The sequence below is a fragment of the Vulpes lagopus genome, chromosome 10, assembly GCF_018345385.1.
Source record: "Vulpes lagopus strain Blue_001 chromosome 10, ASM1834538v1, whole genome shotgun sequence".
Classification (NCBI taxonomy): Eukaryota; Metazoa; Chordata; class Mammalia; order Carnivora; family Canidae; genus Vulpes; species Vulpes lagopus.
The window spans coordinates 26,115,780-26,132,280 of record NC_054833.1 but is presented as its reverse complement, the minus strand read 5'-3'; the positions used below and the strand labels follow the sequence as shown (position 1 = coordinate 26,132,280).

Sequence of the window (16,501 nt, the reverse complement as noted above, 5' to 3'; positions counted from 1 at the left end):
CTGCAATCACAGTGGGGCGGGTGCTGAAGCTCCCAGGACGCAGGCAGCGCTGCGCCCACGCCTGGGGGCTGCTGTTCAACCTAAACCACCTTCAGCTCTTCAGCAGCTTCCACCTCCAAGCCTCATGTCAAACGTGACCGTAGGCCACAGGTGTGGAAAGACTGCGTTGGGGGTGTGTGGCCTTCCCACCCCAGCCCCGCCCCGGGAAGGGGCAGAGGGGCCGCCCTCCCGGCTCCGGCTCAGGCTCCGGGCACAGCAGCTCCCCCAGGTGGAGGGGGATGCGCACAGGCCCCCGCCCGCTCCTACCTTGACCCGCACGGCGCACTGGGGCCGAGTCGGACAGTCCAGGAACACCTGCAGGTGCCTTCTGAGGACAGGAGAGGTGACCACACGGGAGCAGTCCCCGCAGGAGAAGGCGCCTCTGTGGATTGGAAGCACACACAGAAGGTGGGACGTGCAAGGGCACAAACAGAAGAGCCTGGCCGCAGACAGACGTCCTTCTCTCTCACGGGGGCTGCTCATACAGAAAGCGGGGACTTACTCTCAGAAACCAAGTTCCTGAAATAGCCCAGCCTGTTCTGAGGGACCAGCGGCAGCTCCCGGCTACTGGCTGCCCAGGCCACGGACGCCCGGGGGCCGTGTGGAAGGGACGGTGGGGCGGGAAGCCCTCCACGTGGGGTGTAGGGCGTGACAGCAGCGGGGTGGCCCGCAGGCCGGCTCAGTGCTTCCCACCGGCCCCCCAGGGGAGCCTACTTCTGATGGCCGGCAGCTACGCGCCTTGTCGCCGCCAGGGAATGTGTGACACAGGCTTCCTGTCTCCTCAATGCTCCAGGGATGCCTCGTTTACGTGTAAGGCTGCCAACCCAGGAGGAGTCAAGACAACACTTGTCCTTTAGTTATTAAGAAGCAGAAAAGTGACAAGCATACCCCCTCCTGGGTCAGGTGACAAAGTTCTCGGAGACTATGCAACACCCATAAGCCCTGGGGCACAGGGGGACCCCCAGCAACGCTGGAAGGGGGAAGGAAGGTCGTGCCTGTAGCTGTGAGCTGCCCCTGGACAGTCTGCGCTCTGCAGGGGACAAGCAGTGCCCTCACCAGCTTTGTCTCACTTATCCAGGTTTGCCCTGAGGTTTTCTTTTTTCTCCCAACTGCTAATAAAGGAGCTGAGTTCAAAACCGGGCTCTTTTCTCTTTTAGGTTAGGAAGAACCTGAAGAACTGAAAGGGTCCGCAAAAACCCCTGCTGCAAAGGAGCGAGCACATAGTGCCACGGCCTCTCGGCGGCAGCGCAGCTACCCGGCTTCCCAGGGGGGTGCCCCCGGCCGAGCAGGGAGCTGGCTGGAGGCAGCCGTGGGGCTCCGGGTGGGGGCTCCTGCAACTGGCTGCGGCCGCCCTGGGGTCTCCCAGGCCAGCCCCTGCACCCTTACCTGTCTCCCGGGCTCTGGTCCAGTCTCTCGTTGCCGCACAGGTCGCATGTGGGCCATGAGAAGGCAGTGCTCTCGTCCACGCCAACCACAGTGCCTGGGCCCGAGTGAAAGCACAAGCTGCAGCCCCAGAGGCAGCGTGACCCCTCTCACCTTCTCCTTGCCCCTCAACGCCTGGGTGGTACCGTGAGATTCCCCAGACTTTCTCACATATGAGTTCATTTCAATGTTCCCAAGTTTTTTATAATTTCCATGTACTGCACAAACAAAACTACAACAATAAAAAGTAAGTCTTAAAACTTGCCCACATTACTACCCAACCGGGAATTTCTATCCTGCCTCATCCTTTCTAGTCTTTTCTTCCAGATGCACACACACTAAGATCATTATATGCAGCCGTCTGGGCAATGTCTCTGCAGGCTGCTGCAGAGCTGCCGTAAGGACTGTCTCATTGATATTTCGTCTAGGTGACGTGTCACGGTTCACTCCACAGTGGACATACAGGTCCACATAAGCCTCTTGTGTGCTGAGATACCTTCTTTAGGATAGATTCCTGGAAGCAGAATCGCTTTGTCAAGACTGTGAGTATTGGAAATACAGAAAATATTCACAAAGACCAGATCTGATAAAAGACTGCTATCCAAAATATACAAAGAAGGGAAGTCGCAGAGGGAAAGGGAGAAGCAGACTCTCTACTGAGCAGGGAGCCTGAGGCAGGGCTTGATCCCAGGACTCTTGGGGTCATGACCTGAGCTGAAGGCAGACACTTAACCAACTGAGCCACCCAGGTGTCCTATACACAGAACTCTTAAAAAACTCAACAACACAAACGACCCAATTAAAAAATAGGTCCAAGACCTTCAGAGACACCTCACCAAAGATGATATAAAAATGACAAATAAGCATATGAAAGATGTCAAATATTATGTCATCAGGGAAATGCAAATTAAAACTAGGAGAACACCAAAAAAAAAAAAAAATCCAAATGATGCAATTAAAAATGGGTAGAGGACATGAATAGACATTTTTCCAAAAAAGACATCTGCATGGCCAAAAACCACATGAAAAGATGCTCAACATCACTCATCATCAAGGAAATACAAAATCACAATCACAGTGAGATATCACTTCATCTGTTAGGATGGCTAAAATAAAAAGATGAGAAATAACAAGTGTTGGCAAGGATGTGGAAAAAAGGAACCCTAGTCCACTGTTGGTGGGAATACAAACTGGGGCATCCACTCTAGAAGAGTATGGAGGTTCCTCAGTAAATTAAAAATAAAAATTCTATATAATCCAGTAATTTCCCTACTGGGTATTTACCCAAAGAAGACAAAAATACTGATTTGAAAAATTACATGCACGCCAATGTTTACAGCAACATTATTTATAACAGCTAAATTATGGAAGCGGCCCAAGTGTCCATCCATAGATGAATGGATAAAAAAGATGTGATATATATATATATACATATGTGTGTGTGTGTGTGTGTGTGTGTGTGTGTGAATATTGTTCAGCCATAAAAAAGAATGAGATCTTGCCATTTGCAACAAAATGGGTGGACCTAGAAGGTATTATGCTAAGTGAAATAAGTCAGAGAAAGACAAATACTCATACGTGAAATCTGAGAAACAAAACAAACAAACAAAAAACAGACATAAACCCATAAATACAGAGAACATAACGGGAGTTGCCAGAGGTGGGAGGAGTGAGGCAATACAGGCTTCCAGGAACGGAATGAAAGTCATGTGGACGAAAGCTACAACATAGGGAATATAGTCAATGGAGCTGTAACAGAGTTGTATGGTGACATATGGTTGCTACATTTGCAGTGAGCGTAGCATAATTATAAAGTTGTCAAATCACTATATTGTACATCTGAAACTCATGTAACACTGAGTCAACTGTACTTCAATAAATAAAAAACAAAACATTCAACAATGAGACAACACTTCACACCCATTAGAACGGCCAAAATCCAGAACACTGACAACACCAAATTCTGGTAGGGATGTAGAACAACAGGAACTCCCACTCATGGTTGGTGGGAATGCAGAATGGTATAGCTACTCTGGAAGACCTTTTGGCAGTTTCTGATAACACTAAATACCATCATACCATATGATCCAGCAATTGCAGTTGGTAGTATTTATCCAAAGGAGGGGAGAACTTACGTCCACAAATACAAATACCTGTATAAAGATGCTACCTTTATTCTCAATTGCCACAATTTGGAAGCAACCAAGATGTCCTTCAACAGGTGAATGGATAAATAAACATGGTCCGTCCAGACAATGGAATATTACTCAGCACTAAAAAGAAATGTGCTTTCAAACCATGAAAAGATATGGAGGAAACTTAATGCACATTGCTTAGTGAAAGAAGCCAGTCTGAAAAAGCTATACACTGCATGATTCCAACTACACAACATTCTAGAAAAAGCAAAACTATATATACAGAAGAAAAACAAAACTATAGACAGTAAAAAGATGAGTGGTTGCCCGGTGTTAAGGGGGAGGGAGGGATGAGTAGGTGAAGCAGAGGACTTCTGGGTCGGTGAAACCATTCCGTATGACACCATCATGACGGATACCTGTCATACATTTGTCTAAACCCACAGAGTGTACAACGCCAAGAGTAAACTCTAATGTAAGCTCTGGACTTTGGGTGGTGGTGATGTGACAATGCAGGCTCATCCACTATCACAAACGTACCATCTGGTGGGGGATGTTGACAGCAGGAGATGGGTGTGGGGAATCTCTATTCCTTCTTCCTCAACTTTGCTGTAAACTTAAAACTGCTCTAAAAGTAGTCTATTAAAAACTATCATGAAATAAATGCTAAATTGAGAAATGGAAAAGGCCCTGGGAGGTAGAAAAGAGAGGCCTCTGTGCTAGCTTGAGGTCAGGGAAGGGTTCCCAAAAGAAGAGACATGAGGTGGGGCTGCATGCGGGGTGGAGGGCATAGGCTGACCCTGTACCCTGAGGCAGGGCTGGAGGCCAAATGGGCATGAAGGACAGGCAGGTGACACGGCGAGGTTGGGAGATCCAAGTCACCCAGGGTCTTACTGAGGATTTTGGACTTGGAAAGCATGAGAAACCGGTGAGGAATTTTAAATAGGAGATTGAGATGATCTACTTTTCTTGAAATATATAGCATTATAGATATCACCTAGATATACCGGCAAATCACAGACCATTCCTGTTGAAAAGTGGTAAAATTAGACATTTGAAAAGAAGTAAGATGTGACCTAAGTTTCCAGAAAAACAGAAGAATCATCCCTCCCACTCCTGGAGCAAAGAATTTTCATTCCCTACTAGAACACGCATTAGGAAAAATTTATCTGTAGAGTATAAAACAATTGTTACAACTAAGTAGGCTTGATTTACTACAATGCATTCATGCAATGCCTACTTGAATGACTTTTTAAAAATGAAAATACTAGATCTTGATTTTGAAAAGGCTGTCCCAGCTAATTTCATTGTCCTCGCAAATCTAATCAAGACTGAGTCAAAGGGATGAAAAGTAAAGTCAATAATGGCTTATAACACAGCCGGAAAGAAGTGTTGACCAATTCACAGCAGGCAGCCGCATAAGCAGGGCCAAGGATCCCAGGGGTGTGTGTGCGCAGCAGTACTCAGTGTCTGCTACAGGAACTAAGAGGGCTACCAACTGAAGTTCTTTTTTATCCTCGGATATCTTTGGGTGTTAACTGCATTTACATTTAGATGGGATTAAGCAATTTCCTTCCAGTAGAGAACAACACACAGTTGAAGAAATTTATTTCATCTGGGGTCTACACACCACTGGAAATGCCTTCTGGCAACTCTAAATAAATTCCAAGGGATGGCTGGGAAGTGTACTATTAAACTATTAGAACATTCATCTAAATAAATATTATAAAGAAAAAAATTTTGTTATAGTTTAAGGACTCTAATACCACACCCATCATTTGACTGCAATCTGCTATTTATTTTTAAAAGATTTTATTTATTCATGAGAGACACAGAGAGGCAGAGACACAGGCAGAGGGAGAGGCAGGCTCCCTGTGGGGAGCCTGATGTGGGACTTGATCCCAGGATGGAGCAATCTGCTATTTAAAAGCTTTTACACTTTCCTTATCTTATTTACAGAAATCTCTTATAATTAGGCTTGAGAAAGGTATATGACATATTTATTAAAACATCTTTTTAAAAAGGTTCTTTCAAAGGCTCCTTCCTTGAAAATGCAGTGTCTCCCTTCTAGTAGAGCACATAGCAGCTACATGCTCTGGTATTTTCTTCAGTTACTTTTATTTTTTAATTTATTTTACTTTTTAAAATAATTTATTTATTTATTCATGAGAGACACAGAGACACAGAGAGAGAAAGAGGCAGAGACACAGGCAGAAGGAGAAGCAGGCTCCATGCAGGGAGCCCTATGGAGAACTCCATCCTGGGACTCCGGGATCATGCCCTGAGGGGAAGGCAGATGCTCAACCATTGAGCCCCACCCCCCCACCCTTTTTAAAGATTTTATTTATTTATTCATGAGAGACACTCTTTAGTGACTTTTAAATCTCCACCACACTGTCCTCTCCCACCTTTTTTTTTCTGACGGAAAGAAGTTGGGGCTCAGCAGTGTTTTTCCTTCCAGTTACAGGCTAAAGCCTGGTTTGAAGATAGGAGTTGGCCACGCCTCCCCAGGGAGACAGTACAAAGGTGCGCTTGCTGAGTTCATGCCCACAGCGATGAGCAAGCCCATCACCCACTAGCAAGAGGTATGTAAAGAAGTGGCAAGCAATGCAAAGAGATAAAAATCAGTGCTGCAAAACTTTGTCATCCTAAAAATATAAACTGGGAAGAAGTCCTTGCATAGTCTGGATGCTGGTGTTGGGGATATGAGCTGAGAAGGCCTGGCAACCCGAGGGAAGCAGTGAGCACCATCCCGTCATAGAGGCTCCATTTCCTGGGAGCACTCATGCAGATGGACAGATGTTACTCTGAGCAACCTGACTCACAGGGCTGTACTCTGAGTTTGTTCAAACTCTGCGCAGGGAAAACACTCAATGTTCTGCAATGTCCACAGCACTGCTGGAGACTCTGATGTCCAGCTGATTTAGCTGCAGCAGAGAGCTGTCCAACTCCCAGCACTGACCTCTCACAGAGGGTGAAAGCCGTGCTTGGGGCTCTCTTTGGACAGGCCATCGTTGGACTTTCCAGGACAGGGCCAGGCAGAGTAAGGCAAGGCTGAGTTGCTGAGAAGGGGGATATCTACTATTGTTACTTCCCAGAGTTGGGAGGATGCTAGCCTTGCATGGCTGTGATGGAGCTGGATCTGGTGAGCCCACAGCTGGCTGGCGAGCAGGGCAGGGAGCCTCTGTGCCTCTCTGTCCATCGGTGGGGTCTGGTCAGTGCCCCAGCCTCTGCCTTAGCTGGGGTGTTCCTGCCTGGGAGGCTGGGGCAATCTTTGCTATATTACAGCCGGGGTTTCGTTTTCCCTTAATCCTTCGTTAACTGGTTCCCGTCAGAGGACATGACAGCACTGTGATAGCAGTGTTCACATACCCACCTGACGGGCAGCTTCAGAGCGGGACCCAGGGGAACTCTACACTGAAACGGTGACGTGAGAAAATGATATAGGTCAGAAACTGGATCTACATGAACTGAAGGAATAACATTAGAAAAGGAATAAATGAAGGTGAAAGAAAATATTTTATATTTGTTGTTCTAAATCTAATAATTTAAGTAATAATAACAAAAATGTACTCAGTGACTCTACCTTATGGATAAATAAAGTGAATGTCAGCAATGTTCTAAGGAATGGGAGGGAAGAACTGAGAATATCCTTACAAGATACCTGTACCACCCTGGAAGCAGGACGGTGTTATCTGAAAGTGAACTTGATTGGCTGTAAATGTATATTGCAATATCTATGGCAACCACTACAGAATGTTAAGAATATTAACATGCTGAGAGAGAGGAGAAAATAGAATCATAAAATGCTCAATTAAAATGAGAAAAAAAAAATTTAAAATGAGAAAAGGCAGAAAGAAGGTGGAAGATGAAAAAAGAAAAAAGCAATGAACAGAAAACAATTATAAATACGACAGATATTAATCTAATTATATGTGAGTTTTGACTATAAACATGAATGGTCTAAAAACAAAAAAGACTATTAGACATAAAAACAAGAGCTAACTCTATGTTGTCTACAAGAAACCCATTTCAACTATAAAAACACAAAGATTAAAAGTAAAGTTATAGAAAAAATATATCCTCATAGCACTAATAAGAGAAAGTTAAAATAGTTCTATTACTTTCAGACACAGCAGTCTTCAGATTACAGAAAATTATCAGAGATACAGAAAAGCATTAAATAATGATAAAGGGGTCAATTTGCCAAGAAGATATGACAATCCTTAATTTATGTGCCTAACCACAGACTGTGAAAATGTGTGAAGCAAACTGACAGAACTTCAAGGAGAGATAAACAAACCCATCATTATATTTTATTTACTATTCTTTGAGACAACAGTAAGCTTCTATAAATGACTGACAGATCCAAAGTCAGAAAAGGTTAAATGATAAAGATACAGTTGAACTGAAAAGCACCATCAATCAATTGGATCTGACATTTATAGAATATGCCATCCAATGACAGCAAAATAAACATTCTTCTCAAGTTAACATGGAACATCCATCATGATAGACCACAAAGTGGGGCATAAAACACAATTACAAGTGTAGAAATCACACAGAAATCATACTAAGTAGGCTCTTATACCATAATGAAATTAAACAGAAGTCAGTAACAGAAAGCTGAAAAACTCTCAAATAATTGGAGATTAAATAATATACTTCTAAGTAACACATGGGTCAAAGAATAAATCTCAAGAGAAAGTTTAAAATATTTTGTACTAAATAAAAATAGAAATGCATCAAAACTGCAAAAGCAGTGCTTAGGAATTTATAGCACTGTATGCATATATGAGAAGATATCTAAGATCAATAATCTAAGCTTTCATCTTAGGAAAAAAGAAAAAGAGAAGCAAATTAAAACCAAAACAAGGAGAATATAAGCTATAATGAAAAGTAGAGCAGAAATCAATAAAATCAAAACCACAAAATCAATAGAGATATTCAAGAAACTCAAAAGTTGATTCCTTCAAAAGATCAGTAAAAATTGATAAACTTCCAGGTGGGCTAATTAAGAAAAAAAAAAAAAAGAGAAAACAAATTATTTCTATCATAAATGAAAGAGAAGCCATTGTTACTGATTCCAAGGACATGAAATGGACAATAAAAGAATGTTATGAACAACTCTATCAGCCCAAATTTGCTAAATTATGTGAAATGGACCAACTGAAATACACAATCCTTGAAACACACAATCTACTAAAACTCACACAAGAAATAGATGATCTCAATAGGCTTATATTTATTAAAGAAATTGAATCAATAATTCATATCTTCTAAAACGGGAAGCACCAGGCCCAGAAGAGTTCACTGGCAAATTCTAACAAACGTTTAAGGAAGAAATTATACTAATTCTCTACAGTCTCTCCAGAAAATAGAAGCATAAGGAATACATCCTAAACTCACTCTATGAGGACAGCCTCAACCTCATACAAACCCAGATAAAGACATTACATAAAAGGAAAACTACAGAATAACACCTCTCATGAACATAGATGCAAAGTGCTTAACAAAATATCAGCAAATTTAATCCTACTATATAAAAAAATGTACCATGACCAAACGTGGGATTTATTCCAGGTATACAAGGCTGGTTCACTCTTTTAAAAAAATCAAATAATCAATCAATTTATCATATTAATGGACTAAAGAAGAAAATCATATGATCATATCAACAGATACAGAAAAACAGTTTGACAAAATCCAACATCCAGGCATAATAAAAACTGTCAGCAATCCAGGAACAGAGAAGAGCTTCCTCAATTTGGTAAAGAACACATAGAAAAACCTACAGGTAGAATAAACCAATAAAGAAGCCTTGTGTAGGGAGCACTGAATTAAATCTAATAAATAAATCTTAAAACATAACACCATTTATATCGACACTAAAATAAGTAAAATACTTAGATGCAAATGTAACAAAGTATGTACAAGGTCTATATGAAGAAAACTTCTAATACACTCTGCCGAAAGAAGTCAAATCTTAATTAATAGAGAGATATCCTTGTTCAGGGGTAGAAGGACTCAACAGTGTTCAGATACATATTTTTTTCCAGGGCACCTGGGTGGCTCAGCTGGTTAAGCATTTGCCTCTTGGTTTCAGCTCAGGTCATGATCTCAGGGTCATGGGATCGAGCCCCTGAGTCGGGCTCTGTGCTCATCTTGGAGTTCCCTTGTCCCTTTCCCTCTGCTCCTCCCCTGCTTTCTCTCTCTCTCTCTCTCTCTCAAATAAATAAAATCTTAAAAATAAAAGATATAAATTTTTCCTAAAATCATCTACAGATTCAACACAATCCCAATCAAAATCCCAGCAAATTATTCTATGGATACCCAGCAACTAATTCTAAAGTTTATATGGAAGGAAAAAAGAATCCCTAGATAGTCAAGACAATATTGAAAAAGGACAAAGTTGGAGAACTAATACTACTCAGATTGTCCATAATATCAAAAACAGACATCAATTGGTAAATGGATAGACAAAACTTGGTATGTCCACATGATGGACTATTAAGTTACAAAAAGGAATGAAGTGCTGATAAATATTGCAACCTGTTTGAATCTTGAAAATGTTCTGCTATATGAAAGCAGCCAGATACAAAAGAACATACATGACTCTGTTCAAATGAATTGTCCAGAAAAAGCAAATCCATAGAGGCAGAAAGTAGATTGGTGAGGGATGTCTGCTAATGGACCTGAGGTTTCTTTGGAGTCATAAAAATATTCTGGAACTAGTTAGTGGGGATACTTGCACAACTGCATGAATACACTAAAACCCACAGAGTTGTAGACTTTATAAGGGTGATTTTCACAGTATGTGAATTATATCTCAATTAAGCTGTTATTAAAAACATAGAATCCAAGTTCATTTTCAAAGCCATTGAGATGTCAAAAGACAAAATATAAAATAGGAGGTAGCTGCACAATCTTGTGAATATACTGAATGCCACTGAACTGCTCACTTTAAAATGTGTGTTTTTTTTTTTTTTAAAGATTTTATTTATTTATTCATGAGATACAGAGAAAGAGAGAGAGAGGCAGACACAGGCAGAGGGAGAAGCAGGCTCCATGCAGGGAGCCTGACGTGGGAATCGATCCTGGGACTCCAGGATTTTGCCCTGAGCCAAAGGCAGACGCCCAACTACTGAGCCACCCAGACATCCCTGTATTGTTTTGTTTTTTATTGAAGCATAATTAACTTATATGTTACATTAATTTCAGGTGTACAATATAATGATTCAACATTCTATATGTTACTAAATGTTCATAAAGATAAATGTACTCTTGATCTTCTTTATCTATTTCACTTGTGCCCCACTCACCTCCCCTCTGGCAACCACCAGTTTATTCTCTGTATTTAAAAGTCTGTTTTTTTTAATCTCTTTTTTTCTTTGTTCATTTGTTTTGTTTTCTAGATTCTGTGTATGAATGAAATCATATGTTATGTCTTTCTCTAAATGACTTATTTTGCCTAACATTATACCCTCTAGGTCCACCCATGTTACAAATGGCAAGATTTCATTCTTTTGTATGTCTGAGTAATATTCCACTATGCATATATGTGTGTGTGTGTGTGTGTATATATATATGTGTACATACATTATCTATCTATCTATCTATCATCTATCTATCTATCATCTATCTTCTTTATCCATTCATCTATCAATTGACACTTGGGTTACTTCCATATCTTGGCTATTGTAAATAATATGCAGTAAACATAGAGGTGCATCTATTTCTTCGAACTAGTGTTTTTGCTTTCTTTGGATGAATACCCAATAGTGGAATTACTGGATCATATGGTAATTCTATTTTTAATTTTTTAAAAAGATTTATTTCTTTTTAGGGAGGGAGAGACAGAGAGGGAGAGTGAGCATACGCGTGGGTGGGAGGAGGGGCAGAAGGAGAGGGAGAGAATCTCAAGCAGACTCGCCACTGAGCAAAGAGCCCAACATGGGCATGACCCCAAGAACATGACCTCAGCCAAAATCAGGAGGTAGGCACTTAACCAACTGAGCCACACGGGTACCTGTAATTTGAGGAACCACAGTGGCTACACCAATTTGCATTCCCACCAACAGTGCACAAGAGTTGCTTTTTCCCCACATCCTCAACAGCACTTGTTACCTCTCATACTTCTGATTTTAGCCATTCTGACAAGTATAATGTGATATCTCATTGTGGTTTTGATTTGCATTTCCCTGTGATGTTGAGCATCTTTTCATGTGGATGTCTCCTTTGGAAAAATGTCTATTCAGGTCCTCTGATCATTTTTTTAACTGGGTTATTTGTGGTTTTTTGGTGTGGAGTTATAGAAGTTCTTTATATATTCTGGATATTAACCCCTTATTGGATATATCATTTGCAAATATCTTCTCCCATTGCCTTTTTTGTTGATGGTTTCCTTTGTTGCACAAAAGATTTTTATTGTGGTGTAGTCCCAATAGTTTATTTTATCTTTTGATTCCCTTGCCTGAAAAGACCGATCTAGAAAAATGTTGCTATGACCAATGTCAAAGAAATTATTTCCCATATTTTCTTCTTCCTAGTTTTATGGTTCCAGGTCTCACATTTAGGTCTTCAATCCATTTGAATTTATTTTTGTGTGTGATGTAAGAAAGAGGTCCAATTTCATCCTTTTGCATGTAGCCGTCCAGTTTTCCCAACACCATTTGTTAAAGAGAGAGTCTTTTCCCCACTGTGTGTTCTTGCCTCCTTTGTCATAGGTTAACTGAACATGTAGGCACGAATTTATTTCTGGACTTTCTATTCTGTTCTCTTGATCTATGTGTATATTTTTGTGCTAGTATTTTGTGTTAGATTAGTACAGCTTTGTAGTATATCTACAAATACCTACAGCTGGGATTGTGATACCTACAGCTTTGTTCTTCTTTATCAAGATTGCTTTGGCTATTTGGGGTCTTTTGTGGTTCCACACAAATTACAGGAGAATTTTTTCTAGTTCTGTAAAAAAATGTTCTTGGTATTTAGACAGATTACATTAAATCTTTAGATTGCTTTGGGTAGTATGGATATTTTAACAATTTATAAAATGGTTAAGTTTATGTTTTGGAAATCCCACCTATGAATCTTTTTTTTTTTAAATATGATGCTCTTCAGAAACTAGAAAAATCAAGTCTCTCTTTCCTCATAAGAATCTACACGTTTTCCTTTTTTTGCATCTCTGTGACACTCATAGGTTATGGATAATGGGTTGGTTTTCAAATCCTCCTTTAGAAGCCAAGCTCTTCAGGTAGATATTTTCTCATAATACAGTGCTACAGGTGGTAGCGATTCTTATGGTCTTATAACAACAGGGTCCCATATAGCTTTTTTTAAAGATTAACTGATTGATTGATTTATATATTTATTTGAGAGAGAGAGAGAGAGAGAGAGAGCGAGAGTGAGCACACACACGTGAGAGGGCAGAGGGAGAGAATCTCAAGCAGAGTACCAAGCATTGAGCACCAAGCCAAAGCAACCCCATGACCCATGAGATCACAACCTGCACCAACACCAAGAGTCAGATGCTCAGCTGACTGAGCCACCCAGGTGCCCCAAGGTCCCATACAGCTTAAGCAGTATGGGTGGGTGGTGGTCCCTCTCAAATGTAGGGCAGAGGCTACATTGCTTGGGAGGCTGTTCCTACACCCTTCTCTCTCTTCTGAGTCCTGCGTTCTGAGAGAGGTGAGGGGTGAGAGAAGAACAGGTAGCAACCAGTCAGGAGAATGAAGATAGAAGGGAGGCCTCTGGAGATGGTGGAGACCTGCAAGCGGCAGCAGGCTCTGGGCAGTAACAAGGACAGGAGTGCAGCACATCTGCTGCAGGGCATGAGTCTACACTGTGTGCTGTCCTCACAGCCTGTGCCCAGGGGCCCAGCAGGGCCGGTTCCTGGAAACCCCACAGTCTGCTCAGCCCTTCCTTCCCTGCACACTTCCAAACGGCCTGTCAGTAACCAATCCAGCTTTGTACCATAGTCTATCTCTGATGCTGACAGAATTGTTTATTTAAGACAACAAATTGATCACACAACCTCCTTAGCATGGCCAGGAATAGCAGAACAAGACAAAGCCAGCTCCATCCCAAGAGGGCCCTGCCTCCTCCAGCACAGAAAGCTTTGACAACTGCCCCTGGCATCTGTGTGGGTTTTCCATATGGCCCTCATCTGTCTGGAAGGCCTTCACCACTCTGGTCGACAAATCCTAACAGTACCAAACCCACCCACCTACTGCCTCTCTGGCTCCAGCCCTCAGCCAGCCCTCCTCCACGGTCTATGACAATGGCAGCACTGAGATGTCATCCTTCTCCGTTAGTCTGTGAGTATCCCAAGCCCCCAAAGCCTAGGAGCATTATCTTATTTAATCTTCAACAATGCTTTAAGGTGGATTCTATTAAGCCCTGTGTTACACATGAGAAAATGGAAGACCCAGATGACAGGTGATTTGTCAGAGTCTGCTTTCTTCAGGACCACTAGGCTATGCTGCTCTCATTTCTCACTTCAAATCACGATCTTAGTTATCTTTTGGCACTAACATTAAAAGAAGATGCACAAAAGAGAAATCCAAATGGCCTGAACACAATGGCCGAGTGCTTAATCTCACAAGTGGGTAGAAGAATGTTAATTAAACAACAAAAGTGGAATCATAGTTTTTGCTGATCATAAAAATCATAAAAAGATTCAGGAATCTAGTAGTGGGCAAGGCTGAAGGAAATAGGCCCTCTTAGAAATTACTTTTGGAAATGTGAATTTTTGTACACTGTTTGGAAATTAACTTAATATCTTATAATACTAAGGATACACTAATAGTGTAGCCACTTCGGAAAACACATTTCTTCAAAAGGCTAAGCACAGGGTTTCCCATATGACCCAGCAATTCCACTCCTAGATATATATCCAAAATTTGAAAACAGGTTGTTGAAACAAAAGCTAGTCCACAAATATCCACAGCAGCACCATTTACAACTGCCAAAAAGTGGAAACAACCCAGTGCCCATTAACTGATGAATGGATAAAACAAGATGTGGTGTATCCATACGATGAAATATTCAGCCGAAAAAAGAAATGAAGTGCTGATAACTTTGAAAACATTATGCCAAGTAAAAGCAGCCCAGCATGAAACATATATATGAGTCAGTGTATGTGAAATATCCAGAAAAAGTGAATCTATAAAGACAGAAAGTAGATCAATACTTCCCTAAGACCAGGGTAAAGGCTGGGATAGGAGAAATAATGGGGAGTGGCTGACAATGGGCATGAAGTTTATTTTGGGGGATGATGAGAATTTTTTAATGCTTTTTTTTTTTTTTTTTTTACAGTAATCTCTACACTCAGTGTGCGCTCAAACTCACAACCTGAGATCAAACCAACTGAGCCAGCCAGGTGCCCCACCACAGTTTTAAATTAGATTATAGTGATGGTAGCACACTTTGTGAATATACTAAAACATTTTAAATGAGTGCATTGTAATGATGCACGTTATATCTCAATAAAGTTGATTAAAAAAATATGAATCCTAAGACCCTGAAATCTTCCTGCAAAGAAATCAGTAGGGATTACATGAAGGATGTTTATTTCAGCCTTGTCTATAATTGCAGAAAGAAAGGAACATGTGGATCTCTATCAGCACAAAGACCGTTTATTCACAGGAGGGAACGTGATACAACTATTACGACCTGAGTAACATCTTTACCTACACACCTGGCTGGACATCCTGCTAGAGTACTGAGTCAGGAAAGCAAGTGACAGGATACCGTGTTTTACAAAGTACCAGATCTCAGAGGTCATCACGTAGGTTCTCACCCTCCATCTATGTCTTGATCCCTCTGTACTGAATTCATTATGCAGCCTGTCAGTTTCCTCCAACTAAACCCACTTCCAGATTTACTTTGCCTCCTCCCTGGTCTACACCGTGGGACGGGTGCTTGGCCTCCCACTGGCCACTATCCAAGGCCCTCGCCCTTCCACTCTGCTTTGCAGAGACAAAACCTGGAGCGCTGGCCTCTGTCAACGACCGAGTATGCGTCTGCCAGGGCCACCCCCCCGCCCCCCCCCCCCCCCCCCCCCCCGTGCAGTCACTCCCTCCATCCACATGCCTTTCCCACCCTCTCCTGGACTCTGGTGCCCCCCACTCTGCCCTGACAGCAGCCCTTATATGTCCTATTCTTTTCCTATCAGACAGACATTCTCCTTGTTAAGCAGTAGGGACTCCTTCCCTAATTGGCTACTTCCCACCCTTCAGATCTCAGCACAGGCTCCTGTCCTTCGGGAGAGCACAGTGTGGTCCCAGCAACCAGCATGTGGAGCAGCAGCCGGAACGCTGAGGCTCTGTACTTGATTATGTGCAAGCTCACTGAGCTCCTGCTGTACACAGTGTGCGTCTGAGAGGCAAGAACCTCTCCTGACTTTGTTTCTTGGGTCTCCAAAGTCTGGGATGTGTCAGACATAAAAACTCGTGGAATAAATGAGTTAAGTGAATATGAAGTGTGATATTTAAAAATATATAAACATCATTTCCACCAGGATTGACTACCCACCTTGAAGGCAGCAAATAGAGTTGACCTGAGTGATAGAATCCAGTTCACTGAGCTTTACGGGGCCAGTCAGTTCACAGGAGTGAGTGCCAGAGTCCACACCCAGAAGGGGCTTCTGAAGCAGGAGGACACTTCGTTCAACACAAACAAATCGACCTGCTAAAAGAGACACTTCAGATTATTGAAGCACTGAAGGAAGAAGAGGTCTCCTGCCAGTAAAGACAGTGCCCTTTGCCACCCTCCTGCAGGCGGGGTGGGCAGAGGGCACAGGCTTAGGGCCCACCCACTGTATCCAGTGACACATGCACTGCAGGGAAAGTAGTCCTACACTCACCGTTGTGCTAAGCTGGAAAACCACACAAAACTATATTCAA

The 16,501-nt window shown here is 42.1% G+C and overlaps 1 protein-coding gene across 2 annotated transcripts in view; it reads right to left on the bottom strand.

The window, feature by feature from the left end:
• SPIDR (scaffold protein involved in DNA repair) overlaps window positions 1-16,501 on the bottom strand; it is a 436,460-nt gene that overhangs the window by 5,957 nt on the left and 414,002 nt on the right. Inside the window, exons 16-18 of one of the 2 annotated variants that reach the window (XM_041770165.1) lie at window positions 16,131-16,283; window positions 1,426-1,519; window positions 307-421 (exon numbers count right to left, since the gene is read on the bottom strand). In XM_041770165.1, coding sequence (XP_041626099.1) covers window positions 307-421; window positions 1,426-1,519; window positions 16,131-16,283 — 362 coding nt within the window. Of the gene's footprint in view, window positions 1-306; window positions 422-1,425; window positions 1,520-16,130; window positions 16,287-16,501 lie in introns of both variants that reach the window. The other variant, XM_041770164.1, reaches the window with a different exon arrangement.